This window comes from Dryobates pubescens, chromosome 17 (assembly GCF_014839835.1).
Source record: "Dryobates pubescens isolate bDryPub1 chromosome 17, bDryPub1.pri, whole genome shotgun sequence".
In the NCBI taxonomy this organism is placed as follows: Eukaryota; Metazoa; Chordata; class Aves; order Piciformes; family Picidae; genus Dryobates; species Dryobates pubescens.
This window is the reverse complement of record NC_071628.1, coordinates 676415-697760: the sequence shown is the minus strand read 5'-3', so window position 1 is coordinate 697760 and position 21346 is coordinate 676415. Positions and strand designations below refer to the sequence as shown.

General features: G+C 41.7%; 1 protein-coding gene across 1 annotated transcript in view; it reads left to right on the top strand.

Annotated features, from left to right (window-relative positions):
- Positions 1-21346, top strand: part of MEF2A (myocyte enhancer factor 2A) — an 87324-nt gene extending 65978 nt beyond the window's left edge. The window contains exons 8-12 of the mRNA XM_054168853.1: positions 8581-8771; positions 10385-10408; positions 14012-14138; positions 18836-18962; positions 19432-21346. Coding sequence (XP_054024828.1) covers positions 8581-8771; positions 10385-10408; positions 14012-14138; positions 18836-18962; positions 19432-19819 — 857 coding nt within the window. The 3' untranslated portion in view covers positions 19820-21346. The remainder of the gene's footprint in view (positions 1-8580; positions 8772-10384; positions 10409-14011; positions 14139-18835; positions 18963-19431) is intronic.

Genomic DNA, 21346 nt, shown 5'->3' with positions numbered 1-21346 from the left:
AACATATTTAACGCGGTAAAATGTTTTCCTTCTTGCGTTTATTAATAGTTTATGTGAAAAGTCAAAATGCATCACTTATCTCTTACTTTCCAGAACATTGCACCCAAAATGTTATGCATATACCCACTCGTTTCTAGAAAGACTTTTTCATGCAGGAGTTGTGGCTGTACGGGAACAGAGAAACATCTATAACCCGTACCTCTAGCGAAACTAATGCCTAGCTAACAGCAGAGTGCCCTAAGCTGTTAGAGCTCCACTTGGTACTAGCTTACAGCGTGCCAGCTTTTAAATACTGTCAGGTGCTGAGTAGCCTTCTCAATTGCAACCAAACTCAAGAAACTATCCACAACCAGACTTACTCAATCTGCTAACTCGTCAGTTTAAGCTTTGACGGCTGCCGTTGAAGTGTGTGTATCAAGTTAATTATGTCTGCAGATGACAATGGCTTTAGTTTCTTTCTGGTTTTATTACAGAACTCACTTTTAAAAATTCCTCTTTTGAGCTTCTCAGAAATGGACAATTCTCCTATGGTTATATTTGTAAAAGGTCATGTGTCAAATCTGCAGCTCACAATTTATAGGACAGGTGTCAGATTTGAAGATGAAGGACTGACAGACCCATCTCCACAGACGAAGGGGGAAAACACAAGTCTTGCCTGACTTTATAAAGTTTGAGAATTTGAGATCTTATTCCATTGAAAGATGCTTATATGCCTTTTACTCTCAGTGAAAAGCAAAGAAAGGTTATCTTGTGTATTTGGGACCCAGTTCAAACAAAAATGTTGCATAAAATGACTCCTATTGAGTTCAGATGAGTCTTTTTCTCAAGTCCTGTGGCACTTGATTGGAATAGATATGATTTGCTTTAGCAGTCAATCTGCCAACTTAACAGCTTTTCTGTGGAAAATAAGTGAGTAAAAATATCTGCATGTTGTAGCAAGTACTGGTAGGTGGCTTTCAATGTCTAGGACAGAAGATTTTGTGACCATTTTATAATATTGGGAGCTCTCTTCATGTGCAGCTGTCAGAACTCTGAAAAGGCATTTTTATTTGGTAATATTTTTAAAATGTTACCCACCACATAAAAAGCATTTGCTGAAAATTTTCACTTGGCAAGTGTGTCTCTTCGGAGGGGAAGAATGTCTGGCATTATGACAGTGTTTGCTTTTGAGCTGATTTATTTTATCTGTTAATTAGGTCAAATGTTTAGGAGAGAGAATTTTCGTGTTACTGTTGCCCCTGGTGGGGGTTAAACCCTGTTTGGTTTGTGCTGGACACCTCATGTCTTTCAAGTTTGAGGCTTGTATTACCAGGATGTGTGCAACTTGCTGTTCTCAACAGCATCCTGGCTTGAACACATGTCTGTTATGCCTTTCAGAAGGCTGTGGTTTTAATTAGGCAAATTGTAGCCTCCCTTGCTCTGAGTACCCAGATACAGGGGACAGTTAATTTGACATTGAACTGAAAGGACTTGATGGATGGATCACCTTCAGATTTGTCACGAGGATCTCCACTTTGCTATGTTCAGTAGATTTGGCAGCGAAATGCACCTCCAGTGAAACGGTCCAGTCTCTAAGGATTCTAAGAGTCAGAAAGGCTCAAAAGAGTTACAACTTTTACCCAATCTCTGCTTTTTCTTCCATACCTTTCACATGCAGCGTTGAGCTAGAACCATGCAAAGGACCCGAGTTGCTTTTTGTCTCATAGGCTGCATGAAAACCATAAACTGAGTAATTTGGACTAAGATGAGTTCCTTAAGTTCTTCCCAGTCCTAGGTGATTTTGAAGGAGTTCTTTGAAGGGGAGGTTCTTTATGGTCTGACAAGAGCACAATACATTTCTTTGTCAGTGAAGTAGCCCTTGTGGTCAGTAATGCAGATTAAGGACCCAGTAAATCTTCTGGGAAATTCTTTGCTTTTAAAATTTTATCAGGAGAAAGGGGTAAGAAAGATCTAAGTCTTCTTGAGTACTGCATTTCTCCTCTTTATTCCAGAGCTGTCTCTTCTCTAATGTCTTGCTAATATTCAGATTCTGAGAATGTGAAATAACTCAGGAGTGTTCCACTTCTGTGAGTAGAGCTGAAGGATATCCCTGCTTGAAAAGCTGTTTCTTGTGAGCTGTTGAATCTCTGTTAAAAGCCAGCCCAGATCATGTGTGATCTTTTATCCTGGCCTCAGGAAGGATTATGCAGAGGTGCAACTGACAGTTTGCACACACCTGTAAACCACTTGCATATTGCGAGAAAGGGATCAAAACTAAGAACTGTGAAAAGCCACACCTAGAAATGGTTCCCTTTGTCTTGAGGGCTTGGCTGATCTGGAGAGCTGCTTCTGCATGTCTGAGGATAAAATAATGTGCTTTGTCTTTCACAACCCAGAGTCAAGTGGCTAATAGGCTGCAATTCTTCAGAGTAGACCAGAAGACTGCAGCACCACTTTGTGTGCACACCTTGCTATTAGTGTTGGGTTATCTATTAAATGAGAGATGCCCCAATTAAAAGTATCTATGTAATTCTAGAAAATCATACCTCCTGCAAGAATCTTGCTTGAAACTGGATTGATGCTATCAGCCCCTTCCTTAAGGAAACAGATTTTCTTCTCCCTCCAACCCCGCTTTCAAACTCACCGGCTTGGATCATCTGCATCAGCTAAACAACTTGGAACTATTGCTGTAGACAGTACACCTGGAGCATATTCCTGCTTAAGGTTGCATGTCACCAGTGGTATTTCTGACGTGCTCTGTGCTTTCTGTGTGGTGCTCTGTGCAGTGTGAAAGGTGGTATCTGTCACAGCTAGTCTTTCACTAGACAGAGCTCCTCCCTTCCTCGCCTGTATTTAGAGGAGTTTGACTTGGAGGTATGTTCAAATGATGCTAAATGCAGTGGACAAAGGTTCTGGATCTGCAGTATCAGTAGTGTTGGTATAGTGTTTTGCCTTGTTGTCATCTTCAGGATTACACAGGTAAATACAAGAGCCAGTGTTCTACCCTTCTCAAAAGAAATTGAGGGATCCCAGAACGCAGAGCAGCCTCTTTACTCTTACAGCTTGTAAGCTCTTCTCCAAGAAGTACTGGAAGCTCTCTGCGGACCAGCTGTTTCACAGGGTGCAAGCTGAACCGTTTGCTACTCACTGTCAGCATGTAACCAAGTTTGATCCATCCATCATTCTCTGATTAGATGAGCTCACAGGAAACAATTGGCATGAAAAATATGTTTGTAGAAGAAAGTATTTGAATTTGTTGGGTTTCTTAGATTGTAGCAATCTCTTCTTGGAAATCACCCATCCACATATGGTCAGTTCAGCCCCTGAAATATCCTTACCTTTCAGTTCACATTTCATATATTATATGTATTCATTATCTGGTGAAGAGGTGCAACACAATTCTGGTTAGAATTTGCCACATATACAACAAATCATTAATCTCTCATCTGAATTCAGATACTGCAATGTATCTGTGTATGTGAAGTCTCAACATTGATGTGATGTCACCTTGCCAGGGTACACTGCCACACATTCTCAGATACTCTAAACGTACTGCTTTTGTCATCCATTCTTTACCATGCTTTACGTTGGCTCTGTGTAGATGCAGAGAAATCAACAAGGTCAGAAGGCAGAATTCTGATTTCATTAACTGTAAACTGTTCAGTTGACAAAAGACCAAAAAGGCATCCAATTGCCACTGCTGATGTTTCTCGTGAAGTAGTAGTATTCAGATACAAAAGCTTTTGGGGGGGCTGCTGCTGCATTCTGAATAATAACCCTTGTCTTGAAAAAAGCCCATTTGAATTCTAAGCAACCTTGAAAATTTTCTCTTCTTTTATGTAACTTGAGGCAATTTTTATTTTTCCCCAGCAACCTGGGAAATGAGAGGTTTTTTAGTTTTGTAACATGAGTAAGCATTCCCTTGACACTTAGTCATGTCTTTTTGCTGCATTTTAATATCTCAAGTTCTGCCTTGGAAGTACACGTCTTCCATGTTAGATGATTTTCAGTATCTTCTGTTACTGTCAAAGAGACATTTTAATTTAAGTGCAGTATTATCTGAAGTATTGATTTGTAAAGACCGGTGCAAATAAATTTATTTCAGCTCCTTTGAGATTTTCTTGTGAATTCTTTCCAAAGCTAACAGAGGCTTTTTGAAACCAGCAGTGATTCCTGTGCAGAACTGGAAATGGTACGAAGAGCATATGCTCATTTGTTTTTTGCTTTGTGTAGCTTTTTTTGTTTGAATTTCTACTTGAAGCTGTCATACAAAAAAAAGGGCAAACAAATTCAGCAACTAATGCCCAAAGAAATGCTGTGATTGGATTTACTTGCGATGCGCTCCCCCCTGCCTTAGGCTCCTACATGTAACTGGTTTTCTTCAGTAGATTTTTCTCTGATATCCTAGTTGTGTAGTGATTTGATAGCTTACTGCAAATACCATTTTCACTTCTAATTAATGGCGTTTGTCAGGTTGTGTGATGTCACCTGAGGCATAAATATTTATTTACAACTGTTGTCATGCTCAATCTTACATTGCTAAGCTGTTGCCCACAATTCTTCTCCAAAACAGTGTGTAACTGTTCAGTTTCTCCAAAGGTGAACCACACAAAAAATTAATGGCATCAATGACTGTAATTTATTCCCTGAGTAGTATGAAGTACATGGAGTACTTTCCAGCCACGTGTATTCATTGTTTCGGCTGATGTGATTTATACACTGAAATGTGAGTCTGGCTCATGTAATTGAATGCTACATCTTATGCTGCAGGACAATAAATGAGATTAAGCCATATTAGGTTTCTGAAGGCAGAATATACAGTGGTTAAAATGGGTGGGTTTTAACATTTATCTTCAGAAAAGATTTTCCTTCGAAACCAAACATTTTCTGACTAAACAAGAAGTAGGCTAATGTGCATTGGCAGTGTTTGTTATGATAAAATCTAATTAAATTGTGATTCATGTAGTTGGAAACTGATCATCCTTGCATTGGTGTCTGTTTTCTAAAGAAGTGTTTCCAACATGCTTTTGTGGACTGCTTTAAAGAATTAGAATTAAATCAAACTCCTCAGATGGAAGTAAACCCAGTGGTCTTAATTTACATGTACGTAGGATTCGATGTTCTGTTTCCATTTTTCAGTTTGGTAGTGGTTTTTAGCCATAATTGTCTTTGGGGAAGATCTCTAGTGGGTGGGGTAGATACAATTTTTGTATCATACAAAATAGTAAGTAGACTTTACGTGGTTATTAAAGCCTCGGTTTGGCTAAGGGCCACATAGTTGCATCATCCTGTAATCATTATCTTTTTCTGGCTCCTGACCTTACTCTAAGAAATACCATGCTTTTAGTTATCCTTTCACTCTTAACTTGTAATTTGATTTTCTGATTAGATTATTAGCAGGAAAAAAGGCTTTGAGTTTCCCATTAAAAATGAATATTCTACAGCCTTATTGCAGCCCTAGCATGAGTCTTCAAATAATCAATAGAGACACTCCAGTGTTTGCTAAATGTTCAGTGCTTGCTATTTATAACACAGGGCTACAATTGGATTAATACCTCGAGTATTGCACACAACATTTTTTGCTTCTCCTATTCTTAATAAGTTTTTTTCTGAACGCTCTTCTAAAGAAATGTTTTGCCTGTGCCCTGCTGCCGAATGACATTGCACAGAGAAGGCAATGGCAAGGAGTTTGTTGTTTTTGACAGCACCACTAAAAGCATGAAATGTTGCTGAAGGACTGGCACAGCCTTGTAATAAGGGCTGCAGGAAATGACTGTATTGGGTGTGGAAAAAAGACACTGTCCAGATTTAACACACGAGCTACTGAAATACTTGAAAACAGAGGACAGGAAATGGTATCATAGGATAGACTAAAATGCTGTACAGAACTCCATTGTTTATACAGAGTGTTATTGTTCTGGAGTTTAAATTCAACTCGGAACACCGCAGCTTTGGCCTGTGAAAGCTAACACTGACGGCCCAGTGAGTAATAAAATGCTATTTATTACTAGATGAAAGCCCAGGCTTCACGCTTTTTAATAAAGGTAAGCTGTTTAAACGTTCTGGCATTTCAGCTGAAAGTGGAAGGTACTGTAGCAGTTTCTCAGAGGTAATTTGGTGAAAAATGATGCTATTTTCTAAATCTCTCCTTCACATCTGTTTCCCAATCCACTAAATTTTTGCCACATCTATCATGCAAGGTTTCTCTTGCTGTCTGATGCTTTGTAGGCTGTAACTAATGTTTACACTCATTTACAATGGGTAGGTATTGATGCACAACTGTACTTCACAAAGCCACGCTTTGATAGTTTTCATCTCACAGTTTCAGGACTCTCAGGGCTAGCACAGAACTTAATTTCTCTTTCTTGGCTGGTTGTTTTTCCTGTGTGACCTAGCTGGTGGCTAGTTTTCTCCTAGCAGTCAAGAGCATATTTACCTCTGTATGTATTCTCAGCTCCAGCCCAACTTTTCAGCTACCTTAACTAAATTTTATCACTAGCCTAGAAGCATCCCAATAAACTGCTGTTTTCTGCTGAGGAATGTAGGTGCTTTCATCACAAACCCAGTTTTTGCTGTGCTTTTCTAACACAGAAGGAAGAATGCTGACATAATAAGCTTTTTCTTTGTTCTGCTGTGTTTCTTCTTTCCCCCTATAACTTCTGAGATTGAAGAGTATAATTCTCAAAAAAAAGTATGCCCAGACCTCTCCTGCAGATGCTTCAGGAGAGCTCTGAATTGGCATGTCTCCTCCTTGCTCTGTTAGCCTGGGAAAACTCGAGGGACCTGTCAGGTCATCCACGTGTGGCCAGGCTTTGGGCACAGCAGGAAATCCACAAAGAAAGTAAATCCAGAATTTGAAATCCTGGCTTTACAGTTCCGCATTTCACACTCCTCCATATGTGAACAAGCATACTCTGGCTGCAGATTCCAGTAAATTCTACCTATTTTCTTTAAAAATATTTAGCAACAACTTTGTGCCCAAAAGACCTTTATAAAGCTGCCTATCTTCAGACCAGCACAAGAACTTTGTTGTTATTCTTCTATTAGTACTTGCTTTTTCCATTTCTAAATTGATAAACTTATATGCAGGGTTCTATTTGTAGTGGACAGGGAAAAGGTGAGGACTACATTTGGCAGCTCCCCCACTGTGTAACGATGATGAATAGTCATGGAGGAGACTCCCTCATGAGAATCCTGGTGGATTCACCTCTGGGTTCCTAACGTAGCCTAGCCAAGTGGCTCTGCAGTTCCGGTCACCTTCATGAGTGTTGTGCTGTTACTGAGCTGTGTTACTGCTCGTTCTTGCTAAGCTTGTAAAGGCACACAAATTCTGCTAAAGGAGATGGGATGTGACACTGACAACTGTCTTATTTTAATTGCTTTTAGATTAATATGTACTTAATGCAATAAATTGGATTGGGCATAGGGGCCTATTCAAATTAGAATAATACAAAATTCCTGCCAGTGTGGTGCTACAGGCTATTAGGAGAGAATTTCCCACACAGACAACTTTGTGTAGTAGACTTTGTGACTATAAAGGCTGCTTTCAGAACTGCAGTGTTAGTGTAAACAATCTTACCATGAATTGTATTTATTCATACATACACAAGTTCTGTAGTGTGAACTATAGGCTTCCCTGTTGCAACATTCCCCATGCTTAACAACTTCTTTTAATTCTTTAGGTTTTTTTCACTTGCAGCTGAATAAGGTGTGTGTGTGTTTTGGGAATTGTTGCTATACATAGGATGAAATAATTGGCATGTGGCTTTAACATTTTTCTGAGAAATATATTTGTATTTACATGATTGGTGCTGTTGTCAGTATGGGAAAACAGAATCCCAGGCACTGGTTTTTTCTGGTCAGTTTTGCAAGTATGCTGTGACCTGTATCTTGAAGCTGTATGCAGCTTTTGGAGATTTCAGTGTTGAAGCCGGGTCCTGTAGGCTTTGCCCAGGCTAATTCTACTTAGAATGAGTATCAGAAGCAGCGGAGAGGAGGGCCTGTGTAAAATAAATTGATGAGCATGAATGACATACACCTGTGTCCAGAGCTTGGCATGAGTTTACTGGGAGAGGATTTGTTCTCCTCACTGTTGCTAAATAAAATAACCAGGCAGTGTATCTCTCTGTGTATTTTAATTTTACTCGAGAAGAGATGCCAGAGTCCTGCAGATCTTGAATACATCTTAGACACAGAGCGGACTTTTATTCTCACGCACAGCGATGGGGTGTAACTGATGTGTGAGGGTGGGGATGGAGTGGGGCTGTGCAAAAGCTCCTGCTTTTTTGCAGGCTCAGCCTGGAGGAACTTCAAAGAGCAAAATAAAAAAACCCAATAGATGTTATTAGAAACAGGTCTCTGGCAATATGCTCTTCTCAGCGTTTAAGCTACCCCAGTGTGTCCTTGAGATGATATTACCTTTACATATTGATCTTCTGGTGAGAGCAGGTTTTGTTTGCTCAATTATTCAATACTGCACCTCCTGTGAGAAGTTTGTTGTTGGAAGTTTTACAAAAAGAGTATTTCCTAATTGGTACTCGTGCACCAAAAGTCTGCATTGCTGCTTCAGTCTTAACGGTGCCTTTGTGTTTCCTCTTTCAGGAAATGGCTTTGTGAATTCTCGAGCTTCACCAAGTCTACTTGGAACTACTGGTGGTGGGAATGGCTTAGGCAAAGTCATGCCTACAAAGTCTCCACCTCCACCTGGAGGAGGTAATATCGGAATGAACAATCGCAAACCTGACCTCCGTGTTGTCATCCCACCCTCCAGCAAGGGTATGATGCCACCACTGGTAAGTTCAAACATGAGTTGTCTTGACTGGCTTTGTAAAATTGAGGTGTTTGGCCACATACACAGGGCAAAACTACCTTATCTGCTTACCACAGGTTATAGTAATAGAAAGGTGTTTGCATTATGAAGTGTCACTAAGGAAGATCTGAGGTAGAAGTTGTTACCTTGGGAGAAGTTACATTTGTAAGAAATTTTTTTGGGTTTAGCAGTATAAAAGAGCAGCCTGCCCTAAGTGCAGCTGGAGTGCAATCCTAGAGACTGACTGGGATTGCCTTGTTTTGATTGGACACCTCACTGACTTGGTACCGAGAGCTTTGCTGCTTTGGAGGACGTGGGTTTTACAAAGGGTTAATTCTGCGTGGGGCATTGCCACTCTTATTGGTAATGTGAACTGTATTAACATGCCCTAAGGCACACCTTGTACCTGTTTTTCCTGGATCACGATGATTGTGGGGTGTAAAATGTAGCTTCGGTGGCAATGATGGTCTGAAAGAAAAGCGCGTTTGATGTGGTGTGCTGGAATGCAACCTTGTGTGGCCTGTGATGGACGTCTTGTCTTCAATGAAGGCTTGAAAGAGTAATGAAGATCAGGTTCAGTCCCTATTTGTGTACTTTTCAATACTACTGTGCCGTTTGGCATGTTGGTAGTAATGTTTGTTCCGCCTAGATTCAGAATAGCACACCAGTTTCGTGTCAGGCATGAGGCAACCACAGCACTAAGACCAGAACAGGTCTTTCAGGAAGAGTTACTCTGGTTTTCCTTTAATTTGGTTGGCCAGATTCTTTGGTCTTAGTCTCTCACTGTCATGCAGAAATTTTAAACAGCCATGTGTACACTTTCTGTGTTCTGTGTGTGGAAGAATGCCCTGTAGCCAAGAGGGGCAGGATACAAACAGTGCGAGTACTCGCTGTGTAATTCTGACTTGTTTTTAAGATACCGCAAGTGCTTACGGTTGTTATTGGTGTTCACAGTGAAGAACACAGAGTTAATGCAAATAACAAAAGCTGTAATTATCCTCAGTAATGATTTCTTGGAGTTCTTGGTTTTTCTAGGAATACTGAAGTGGAGAAGATACAGGAAATACACTGATGGATTAAGTGAATAATACTCTTGAAAATCACTTACAAGAGAGGGTCTTGCTAAAGCAGGTGCTCTAACATTAGTGGTGAACAGTGCCTATGCATTGTGGTAGCTTAGGTTTTGTCTGTGCTTTTGAGGAAATTAGGAAGGAGTATGGATGCTGGGATGGTATGATGGTTCTATGTGAAAAATAATTTCTGTGCTGGATGTTTATTGGATCAGGCCAGCCAGAAACTGCTGTGCTCCACTTCTACATGTGTTGGCAATGTGTAGCTGTGTCCTTGTTTTCACTGTGCTCCTTCTGCACTAATTTCATCGGAGCCTATGTTCCTTCAGTACAGCATTTTCTAACAGCCCCAAATTATGTGCAGTATCATACTTCCCAGCGGTGTTATTTACAGAATCAGGGGGAAATTCACATAATCAATTAAAGTAAATAAAAGTCCTGAAGCAGAAATATGACTGTTTCTTTCATTTTTGAAAGCAATGCTATTTTGAGTAACTGTGTTATCCCTCTTGTTTGCTGAGTACAGTCGGAGGAGGATGAATTGGAGTTGGTGAGTTTGGGCTGCTGTTTGATCAGAGAGAGCAAGATGCTGAAAATGTCTTTTACTACAGCTTTTAACTGTAGTTTCATTACCTATTTTCAGTAATTCCAGTGTTCCCTTGGTAGCAGACAAAAATACGTTTGTTTTATCAAACTCAAAACCTGAGCAATTCAAGTTAAAAACGCATCCAAAGTCCAGCACTTTCCATTTGTAAACTTACTTTTTGTTTCCTGAAAATATTTCTGTTTTTCTTGGAGGGAACATTGGAAAAGAGCCTTACAGAGTAACTGTCCATGTGTATAGGATATTTACTATCTTCCATGCAAGCTATAAATAACCACTTATCATCCCCTAAATTGCTGGGTTATTTTTAGAATGTGGCTTCACTTGTGAAGTTCTTCAGATTGTAACACAAGCCCTCTATTACTTCTCTTGTTTTCAAGGAGATTACATCATTGCTGGTGAGGTCACCTTTCTGAGGTTTAGAATTATTTCATCCTGCATGAGATTATCAAACCACAGGGGTGTTCCCTGTTTACCAAAAGGAATAGAGGATCGCAAGTGAATAATTCTATCTTTTTTTCCAGTGGAAAGATATTCTGCTGTTGAAAGGAAACTCTTGGGATTTGTCTGTCTTCTAGTGGTTTTGGTTTGGTTTGGTTTGGTTTTTTCCCAAAAGGTTTTAACATTTGGCATTCTGTCTGGAAAATAAGGCTAAAATACTTCCTAACTTATTTTTAGAGCGATTTGCAAATTTCGTAGCTGCTGTAGCACAAAGGCCACAGAATATGCTGCGTCAGAGTGTGATTGTAAAGATACGCAAAGGCTTCTGCCTATTGCAGACCTTGATTTGGTTTCGAACATGGACCTGTTGCTAATGAGGCTCTAATTGCATGAAAGCATGGAAAATGTAGTGATTTAGATGCATTTCTTGATGACTGCATGCTGTTGGTTGATACATGTATATTTATTTTACCTTAAATAACAGCAATAGATTTACAAAAGAGGGAATGATTGTTGAAAGTCAGTATTGAGGTTCTTAAGGTGTATTGCAATGACTTGCTAACTGAACAGGTAAACAGCCTTCATGCATGTTCTTCTCACCTTTATCGAGGAGTGCCTGGTTCCAGTGCAAGACACAGCATCCTAATTCCATGTACAAACACTTAAATCAACATCAAAATATCGCTGCAATTGGAATTAAAGCAAAAGCTCTTGAATTTAGGTATTCCTCCCTGGCAGCGTGGAGCGGTGGGACGTGGTGGCAGCGGGCTGGGCCATGGATAGAGCGTGGAACGTGGGCCCTCTAGTGGAGTTCAGAGCTGGGCTCCTCTGGTGGGGAGCAGCTCACACAAAGGAGATGGCGTAGTGCCTGCCTCAGGGCTGCTGAGCAAATAGCAGCTACACCTCACTGCACTTAGTGTGCTAATTCCAGCGCTAGAAAGCAGTTCCAGACCGTCTGTGAGCACTGGTTGTGTGCTAGGAGCAGAGCACTGGATGTGAAACCAGATACGAATGATAGCCTAGCGGGAAACCAAGCTATTGAATCCTTCCTGTTAGTGCTCTCATTTCCACCAGTTAAAAAAAAAAAAGGTTAAAAATTCCTGAAATTTGTCTTGGTTTTTTGGCTGAATCTCAGAGTACAACAAATACCTGACACATCTAAATGTTTCTTTGTGTCTTTGTATTGGCTGAATGTTCAGGAGTTATATTCAGAAATAAATTACCTCAGAAAACCACCTTTATTAGCCACTCCAAAAAAAAACTCCCCATGGGGAAATCCTTTGGTCTGGATTGTTTCCCAGTATACTCCTCTTAACTTTTCCATTATCCAGTAATCCCAACTTTATAGGCTGCCATCCAAGAAAGCTTTGGAAAAAGGTCAATTCCTGCACACAAAAATCTGCACTAATAACATATCTTTGTGCCAGATAAATTTGGTCTAGTGGAGGTTTTCAGAAGTACATGAGTGATTTAAAGGGGTAAGTTACACAGAAAATCAGTGGGACTTTCTCTGTGACCTAGAGCTGAAGCGGAGTGGGTACACCTAATGCCAGAGAGGCTCCAGATCCCTGTGAGGCTCCAAGTTGGGCTTTCAGCAGCAGCCAGACAAAACGGGGCTCACAATCCTGGTAGCCAGTGGCAGGCTGTGCTGATTTTTAACCTGGGAGCTGTGCTATATTTTTTTTTCCCTTTAAAACGGAAAGATACAAGCCCAGGATTGATAACACTCAGGTTATACTCACGAGTTTTAGCTTGCAACTGAGTTCAGCCCTGCATCTGTACCTGCTCATCCCATTATTATAAAGGGAGTCATGCATTTTTAATACCACTCCTCTCTCAAGATCAGAGTGAAGCTCAAAACTGAGTGCTGCAGATACTGAAATGCTGTATACCTGTCCAAAATAAGGAAAAAGTAGTAGCAGCTTCAATCCCATAAATCTATGAAATTGAATTCTACCAGAGAGATGGAAAAATGCTACTTCTGTTGCAGATACTTTTTAGAGATGGAGAGGGCCTTGCTATAAAAACATTTTCAGCAGCTTGAAATCAGTAATGGTTCTCTAAGAATGTAGCAATACAGGGTGCAGAGACTTCTAGGCCTTCCAAGCCTTCGGTAGGTAAAACTAAGTATCTGTTGCTTGAAAATAACACAAATGCAGCCTTTTCTGATCCTGACAGTACCTGCCTTGATAAGATGGTGTTTGGAAGAAAGATTTTAAGGTTGCTTCCATGAAGAGTAGTAGATTCTGTGACAGAGCAGCTTTGCTGTCTGGTGGTGTTCACCACTGTGTTTAACACAAAGTTTTCTAGACAGAAATTTGGTTGAAGAGCTTCATGTGAGTAATGTTTGCTGCAGATGTTCATTGCAGTGTATGGGAAAGACAGACATTAAACAGCCACATTGTGCCTACAGTTAGCTCATCTGAGGCAGTCTACTTTAGCTGTTTTTTCTGTACGAAAGCACAGTTGCACTGTGTGAACTCAAATGTCATTTGCTTGGAAACATAGCTGCATTATAACAAGTACTCTCTCAGTTTCTCAGGAACCATGGGAACAGTGAGATTATTTTATCACTGAAGTCTTATCAACACAAATTTAGAAGATCTCTGTGTGCCTTTCAGGACAGGTGTAGTCAGCACAGTGTCAAAACTGGCAGCTAAAATGCTGAAAATTGGCTAAACAACTGGAAGTGGGAGACTCTCTTCTGGTGGAACTGCACCTCACCATCTGCACTAAACCCTCTTAGAAAAATAAGACTGAAAACTATCAAATCACTTTAGAACTTCTGAGAATGGCTGTGCATATCCCGAGGGAATTGCCTTTGGTTTTGTGTCCCACAGCTCTAACACCATTGAAATCTGCATGCATGGGAGGTGGACCAGTGAGTCTGAACTTTTCATTTTCATTTCGGTTTGCCAAGATCAATTTGGTACTCTTGAAATGTTTTGGCTTGTGTGGAAAACCTATCCTGAGAAAAGGATATGTTTGTTACTAAAAAACAAAGCAAAGAAACGCATTTTAATTGAGCACTGTTTTTGTACTAGCACTTGATTTGCCATGGTTCTCACTGATCTCACAAGACATGTTGTTATTTTTAATCATTCATAGAACACCCAAAGGATAAGTAGTTCTCAGTCTACACAGCCTCTTGCTACCCCTGTGGTGTCGGTGACAACTCCCAGCTTGCCTCCGCAGGGACTGGTGTATTCGGCCATGCCTACTGCCTACAACACTGGTAAGCATTGTCTGGGTAAGTGGCATGGTGTGTCAGGTGTACAAAGCTTTTGTGAGTCATAAGCCCAGAAGATTTGCATTTCTCTGACACTTGACTTTTCCCCCCTTTTCAGTTCAAATGAAGGCTCTTATTCATCAGAAATGAGCCCTTAGCTTGGAGATGTGTCTGTGTTGAGACTTAGAGCAGGAAGAGGCTTTTAGTCAGCCAGGTTGCACACAGCTGAATACAGGGAGACACAACCAAGTGTGCTGCTTACAGCACTGGTGTTCACACTGTGCATCAGAGAACTGAAGTGCCTCATGTTTAAGTAGCAGTTCAGGGCATTCTGTCCCTTCCCTTCTGCTCTGCTCAGTGTCAACAGCTGGAGGGAATGAATCGGCTTCTACTGGGGCTTTCCCTTTGCCCTAAGAGAGCCTTCTCTTTAGCAGTTGTATCAAGAGCAAGGTGGGGCCTCACAGGAAGGTGTTGTCAGCATGACACCACTGTTGAGTCTCTGTTTTGCAGGACTTAAAACTACTTTTTATCCAAGGTGGGTGTGATGCATGGGATTTGGTGATATAAGTGCTAATTACTTTGCTGGTTTGGAAAGTAACTCATAATGTGGTGTCTCTTGCTTTGTCTCCCTAGCAGTAGAGATAGTTTTGACTTCAATCTCAAGGTGATTTGTTACAGACCCTGTATGTAATTAGTCAAGGAATTGTAATCATTTCCTTGAAAGCCTGCAGCCGTGATGGCCTCAGGTTGATTACCACTGCTCTGTGAAGCACAGTTTAATTTTCAGTGCACCTGCAGATAAGCTGCACAGCAGATGAGTGTCAGTAACTGCTGCGTGCCAGAGTTAGAGCAGCTGCTGGGTACACCTGAAAAGGAAAAGAAAGGGAATCTTTCCCCAGTTCACTGTTGGGTTTAGGTGGTCTGGTGAACCATTCAAGTGTTAAGTGCCTTAATTTGTTCAAAGGGGAATTCTGGCCTGGTGAGCACTGTAAGTCTCATTGGGTTGGCTTTCAAATGTTCTGAAAAAAATGTAACTACTACTGAAAAATATCTTGCTTCTTTCTTCTGCAACAATAGCTCTTGGGACAGAACTACACTGGAGAGCTTCTGTTTGTAGCTGATCAGCTCTGGCTAGACAGGAAGGCCTGAGAGCATTAGGCTCTTCTTTCTGTGACTCCAAGATCCGTGCCTCCAGGAGAGGAGACTCCCTGGTAGCATTTCTTCCCTTAAGCTGTGTCATCTGATGGCTGTACACAAGTAGCTGGTATGCATGAGATGCTCAGGAACCTGGAAGGCAGGGGAGGGCCTTCTGCAAAGGAACAAATTGCTTCTCCTTAAGGAGCCACTGTGTTGTGTGGCAAGGGAAGGAGGGAATGAGGACACATGTACTGCCGGAGTGGCTTCTCTAGAAGTGGATCAAGAGCTGCCCCATATCAGACAGAGCATGTTTCAGCTGGCTTCAAAGCTGAGGCCAGCAGCAGAGCTGGTGGCACCTCTGATAATATGTGTAACAAGGGGCAGAAACTGCTGAGCCAGCCTGTTATCAGTGACCTGATGTTCTTGTGCAAAGGTCAGGACAAATTGGAAGAAAAAAACCTACAAGGTTTGTAGGAAATGGCCCAAACCTGAGTGATAGAGAGGTTTTGTAACCTCGTTTTCTGCACCATCAGAAGTCTGAAGTGTTGGTAAAGGGGATAGATACAGCAGCCATAGTCATCATCATTTCCCCCCTCCCCCCCAAGATGGGATTTTACACATCGCCTCTACATTTTCCTTAATAGCTTTGGAAGGCTTCACTGCAGCTCGTAGTTAAGCCTGTAACCATCATCCAGCCAAGCAACTCGCATCCTCCTGTGCTAACGTGCTCATTAACTGACATCTTCTACCCTTCAGCTTCCCTCTGTCACTTTGCCTTGCAGGCACTGCCCGGGGCATGTGCTGGCATGCAGGAGGTTTGTGTTGGGAGGGAAGGTTTAGTCAGCAGCAACAGTAAATATTTGTACTGTGGCAGCACCCAGCTAAATTATAACTACCCTGGGGGGTTTTAAAGAAATAGAGAAGCTAGGGTGGCAGCAACACTGTAAATGACGACCAGAGCGAAGGACTCTGGTTGGTGACTGGTTTTGAATTACAAGCTCAGGTATGAATTTGCTGGACACACACATCTTGGCTCGATACTTGCCACAGAGATTGTTCCTCCATTGGATTGCATTTAGTGGCTGCTTGAAGTAAACAAATAATGCTGGTCCCTGCTCAGAAGGCCCATGTTGTTTTACCTGTCACCTCACTGGTCTCTTAATTCTCTTATGCGGTCTGACATTTCAGGAGGCAGTGTATGTTCCTCATCCAGAATAACCCCTAAACTGATGGCTAAAACATCAACAAGCTGAGAGGGACTGTAGCCTGCGTCTTGGGAAGCAGCAGACAACTGAAACTGGTGTCCTACGTAACAGACAAGTGCTGTTAGTGCTGGGATATCACTTTAAAACCCAGCCCATTTCCTTGATAATGCAATTGTTTGTGAAAAGCTTTTAGCCTTTTGGTGTTCTTCAGACACTTTATTTCTGTTAGATTGAGCCTTTTAGGGGATTTGCAACAAGAAATTTGATGTTGAAACCACATTGTCTGCTGGGTATTCTCAGGGTAGTCACCACTTAGGTGGCAGTTTCAGTTCTGCAGTTCAAGAACTAAGATGAAATTCAGATCCTTCAATTGTTTCTCTGGATTGATATGGGTTTGGGTGTTTTTCAGGGCTGGAGGGGATAGATTCAGCTCTTAGGTCCTTAATTAAAGCACTGGATGTCAGTTTTGCCAAACATACCATGTTATATAACTGGTTTTGCTGGAGAAGTGTTCTCCCTGCAGATGACTGGAGGAAGGGCCAGAATGAAGCAGTCCAGGCATCTCTAAAACATGATACTGACTTACACCTGAGCAGAGCTTGTCCAGCCAGAAACGACATTATTGGCTTTAGGTCCCTTATTTAGCAAAGGCACAAAGTTCAAAGGTCACCACAGCAGTGACTCTGTGCTCCCCCCATCATATAGAAAACTCTCCTCTGTCTGCACCGCTCATCCATCTTGCATCTAGTCACTTGCGTAGGTGTCCTGCTGGCAGACAGAGGATTACCAGGAGGGACGATAGCTGTGCAGAGATGCATGTAATCCCTTGGAAAAGGATCTCCTCGGACCCCTGTCATCAGGCATGTCCTGCCTAAAGCATCAAAAGTTAATTGTCCATATCTCAAAACCTTCACTGTAAAGAAAAAAACCCAAACAACAAAAGCATGGGAAGTGAATTCCTATCAACATTGTCTGTGTGCTGGTACAGAGATCGCCTTGGCACAGAACAGCTCATCCGTTCGCACTGCTCACGCTTGCCACATCTGCAGCCTCTCGCTGCTCTGGCTGCTCCCAAGGCTGGGTGCATTGGCTAGAGATAGGTCAGGGCTGGACTTTAGATTCTGAGAGTTTCATTGTGGCCTCGCAAAGGGGTTCTGCATCTGTGCAGAAATCCTTGTGAGGGTTTTCCAGAGTTCCAATAAAAATGGTAAGTGAGAAGAAATGAAGGAAAAGGTGGTGTCAGCAGCTGCACCTGCTGAGGTGCAACCCAGGGTCTTCTGGAATATTCCTGCCCTGAAGCATCTGTGCACGGTGCAGTGCCCTGCTGGCACTGGGCTCACCTGCCTCCCTGGGCAAAGGGAAACCTAGAAGCTGTCCTTAGCAAGCAAGGAAGGTGGTGGATGGGCATGGAGAAATAGCTCAAGAAAGCTTACCTCAAGAACGATGAATGGGAAGGGTGGTTTTATCTTAGGACAATGATTTAAAAAAAAAATAATAAAAAATCAAAACCCCAAATAAATTTTAAGCAGAATTTCTGCTTCGTCCTCTGGCAGTGTGAAACAAGTTTGTCTGCTGGCATTTTGTCACGTTCTTAAGAGACTGGAAACTATTTTAAGGATGCTGTGTTGCAAAATAATTAAAAGCAGAGAAGTGTTTGGCTTTGTTTTAAAACCTGAAAGAAAAGAGTGAGTGCTAAAGTGAAAATAACTTCACCCCTGTGAGGGAAGTGAGAAGTGTCTCAGCACTGCAGCCTCGCCAAGACTAGCAGCCGCTCACTGATTAGTGAGAGATTTTGTTACCTGCTTGTGTTTCAAATAATCACATTCTTCTCAGGGCATTTGTGAGATGGAGAAATGACAGTTTAATCAGACCAAGGAAAGAGTGAAACCATTCTGGGCACAGGGAAATTCAGAGCAACAGGCACTATGCCTTCTACTGACCTGTATGAATTCTCCCCTTTCTGTTCTAAAATTTCCGTACAAGTGAGACTCTTCAAAAATGGAAATGCTGCTCTTCACTGCAAGACACATTTTATATATATGTATAAAAATACAGATGTAAAGGCATAAATACCTTCTGCCTGTGGGTTCAGAAGAAGCTCCGAGAGACAGCAACGTGTGGACATGGAAAGCAGAACACAAAAGAAATTGCCACTTAGAGGCTTATGTCCTGCTAAACTCTGGTGGGGACTGCTCCCAGGCTCCAGTTTCCGTGGTTGGTCTCCTTTGGGTCACTTGCCTTTGTTTTGTGCAGAAGCCTTTCTATTTCGGGGGGGGGGGGGGTACTGCCTGTGTCCTCATGTATTTATATATATATAAAAATACATCTACAAACTGCTTTCTTGTTTTGTTTCCCCCTTAGATTACTCCTTGACTAGTGCAGACCTGTCTGCCTTGCAGGGGTTTAACTCCCCAGGGATGCTGTCCTTGGGGCAGGTGTCAGCCTGGCAGCAGCACCACCTTGGTCCATCCGCCCTCAGCTCTCTCGTGTAAGTACCTCTGACCCAGCAGTCACTTGGGAGCTGCTCTCACTTCAGGCTAATAATCTGTTCTGGGGAATGTTTAGCACCAGCAGCATATCTCTGGTGATGGTCATTGCCTTTTGAATTTGCTCGGTGGCTGAGAAGCATTCGTGTTTCATGTCTTTGATCAGTCAGTCCTGGGGCTGAGAAGCTGTGTCCCTGCTGGCCTAGCTTCACACACAGGAGTCATTGTGTGGTGAAATGTTTGGAAATGGGGATTGTTTCTGTTTGGTTGTAACTGCTGTGATGCATTCAGACCCTTAATCAATGCTTTTTCCAGCTTGGTCTCTTCACTTCAGTAAGTTGTGTTTATTCACAGACTCATGTTGAGGGTGCTGAACCACACGGCCACGCCATCACCCCGACACGTGAATTGTCACTTTCTTTTCCTTTTTCCTGTTGTCTTATTTCTGCCTTTTGGTTTTCTTTTCCCCAGTACTGGCAGCCAGCTATCTCAGGGTTCAAATTTATCCATTAACACCAACCAAAACATCAACATAAAATCTGAACCAATTTCACCTCCCCGGGACCGTGTAACTCCCTCTGGGTTCCCGCAGCAGCAGCAGCCCCAGTCACAGCCGCAGCCCCAGCCCCAGCCTCAGCCCCAGCCCCAGCAGCAGCAGCAGCAGCAGCAGTCGCGGCAGGAACTGGGTCGCTCTCCTGTCGACAGTCTCAGCAGCTCCAGCAGCTCCTACGACGGCAGCGACCGGGAAGACCCGCGAAGCGATTTCCATTCGCCCGTCGTGCTGGGCAGGCCACCGAATTCAGAAGACCGGGAGAGTCCCTCGGTGAAGCGGATGAGGATGGACACGTGGGTGACATAAATGCTTGGCTCTACCACCTCAGTTTTGTGTTCTCAAAGTGAACTGTCCTGACATATCTAAATTTATAAATAAGGACATAAGTATATTTATATGTATATACATACATGCATATATATATCTTCACACGCATATATATGTGCTAGTGTGTGTAGCATACACAAAATCATCAGGCACTTACGACAAACTTCTTGTATAGCTGCAGATGTCCCATGGTAAAACGTAAGAGAACAATCCTGTAGGTATTGATCTAGTCTGGCACTTACCTGGACTCGTTGTTTTCATGATATAATCTGTTTTGCAGAGAAACCCTCTACCCGCAGTATAACCCGACCACACTAGATTGCCGAAACCGGGAGGGCTCGCCTGTAGTAACGTCCCTGTGTGTGTATTCAAGCTGTATGGTTACTCGTAGTTAAGAAATAATGCTTTGTAGCAGCAGAGCAGTAGAGAAGCAGGAAGAAGAAAGCAATACTGTACATAAAACGACCTTTATATTACCCAACCTGGCATGGGTCTCTATCGCAGAGGGTGCATGGAGAAGGGCTGATGCTATAAGAAATAAACAAAAACCCTGTTTTGCACGTGCTAAAAAACCATAAAAATAGTGTATTGGGTCAAAGAAGTGATTTTTTTTAACGAGTGAGAGAGAGACATAGAGAACTCGCATGAACTATTCAGAAACTATTAGCCTAGAAAATAGAACATTAACAAAATAAAATTAATATATTAAGTTATAATTGGAATATGTTTGACAAATTTGTTTTTACGTTCATACCTTTGACAAATATAGAAACGGATTTTAGCTCATGTATATTTTATATTAAAGAAAACAATACCCTAATGGATTGAAGACTATATATAAAGTTATATACAGTACTTTTGAACACATTCTGCTATGAATTATTTATATAAGCCAAAGCTGTATGTTGTAGCTTTTTTGTAGAGTATAGTTTTATCTTATTTTGACTTTCTAGTTTTTGCTTTCGAAGACGAAAAGGAAAAACTTGCAGGCGGAACCTTGGGGGAAAAATAAGCCATGAACACTTCTATGTAAATTTAAATTTGAGCCAAACTCTTTGTGTATATAGCATCCTAAATATATTATCACCTTTGGTGTAAGTACCGACGTATCGTACGTTCACCAGATTACAAAGTATATTTTTGTGGATTGACGCCGACTTGAGAAAGGCGAGGTCCTTATTAAGTAGAGTATTCACTGTTTAATATTTACTATTTTGTTAAATATACTGTACTTTCTTTGGATTTTAATTATTATTAATATTATTATCCAGATTTTTCAGAGGGTGTATAAAGGGGTTATTCCCCTCACTGGTGGTGAATGTGTGCCGTTCAATTGTAATCTCTGTGCTGTATGGTTAAGCTTCATTATACATTTTATATATATGTATATAAATAGCAAAGTGGCAAAAAAATAATCCGGTGTTAAGTTCATCCTGCATAAATACACAAAAGGTTTTAAGGCATCATTTTAAAGCTGCCTATTCTGAGGAGGAAAAACAAACAAAA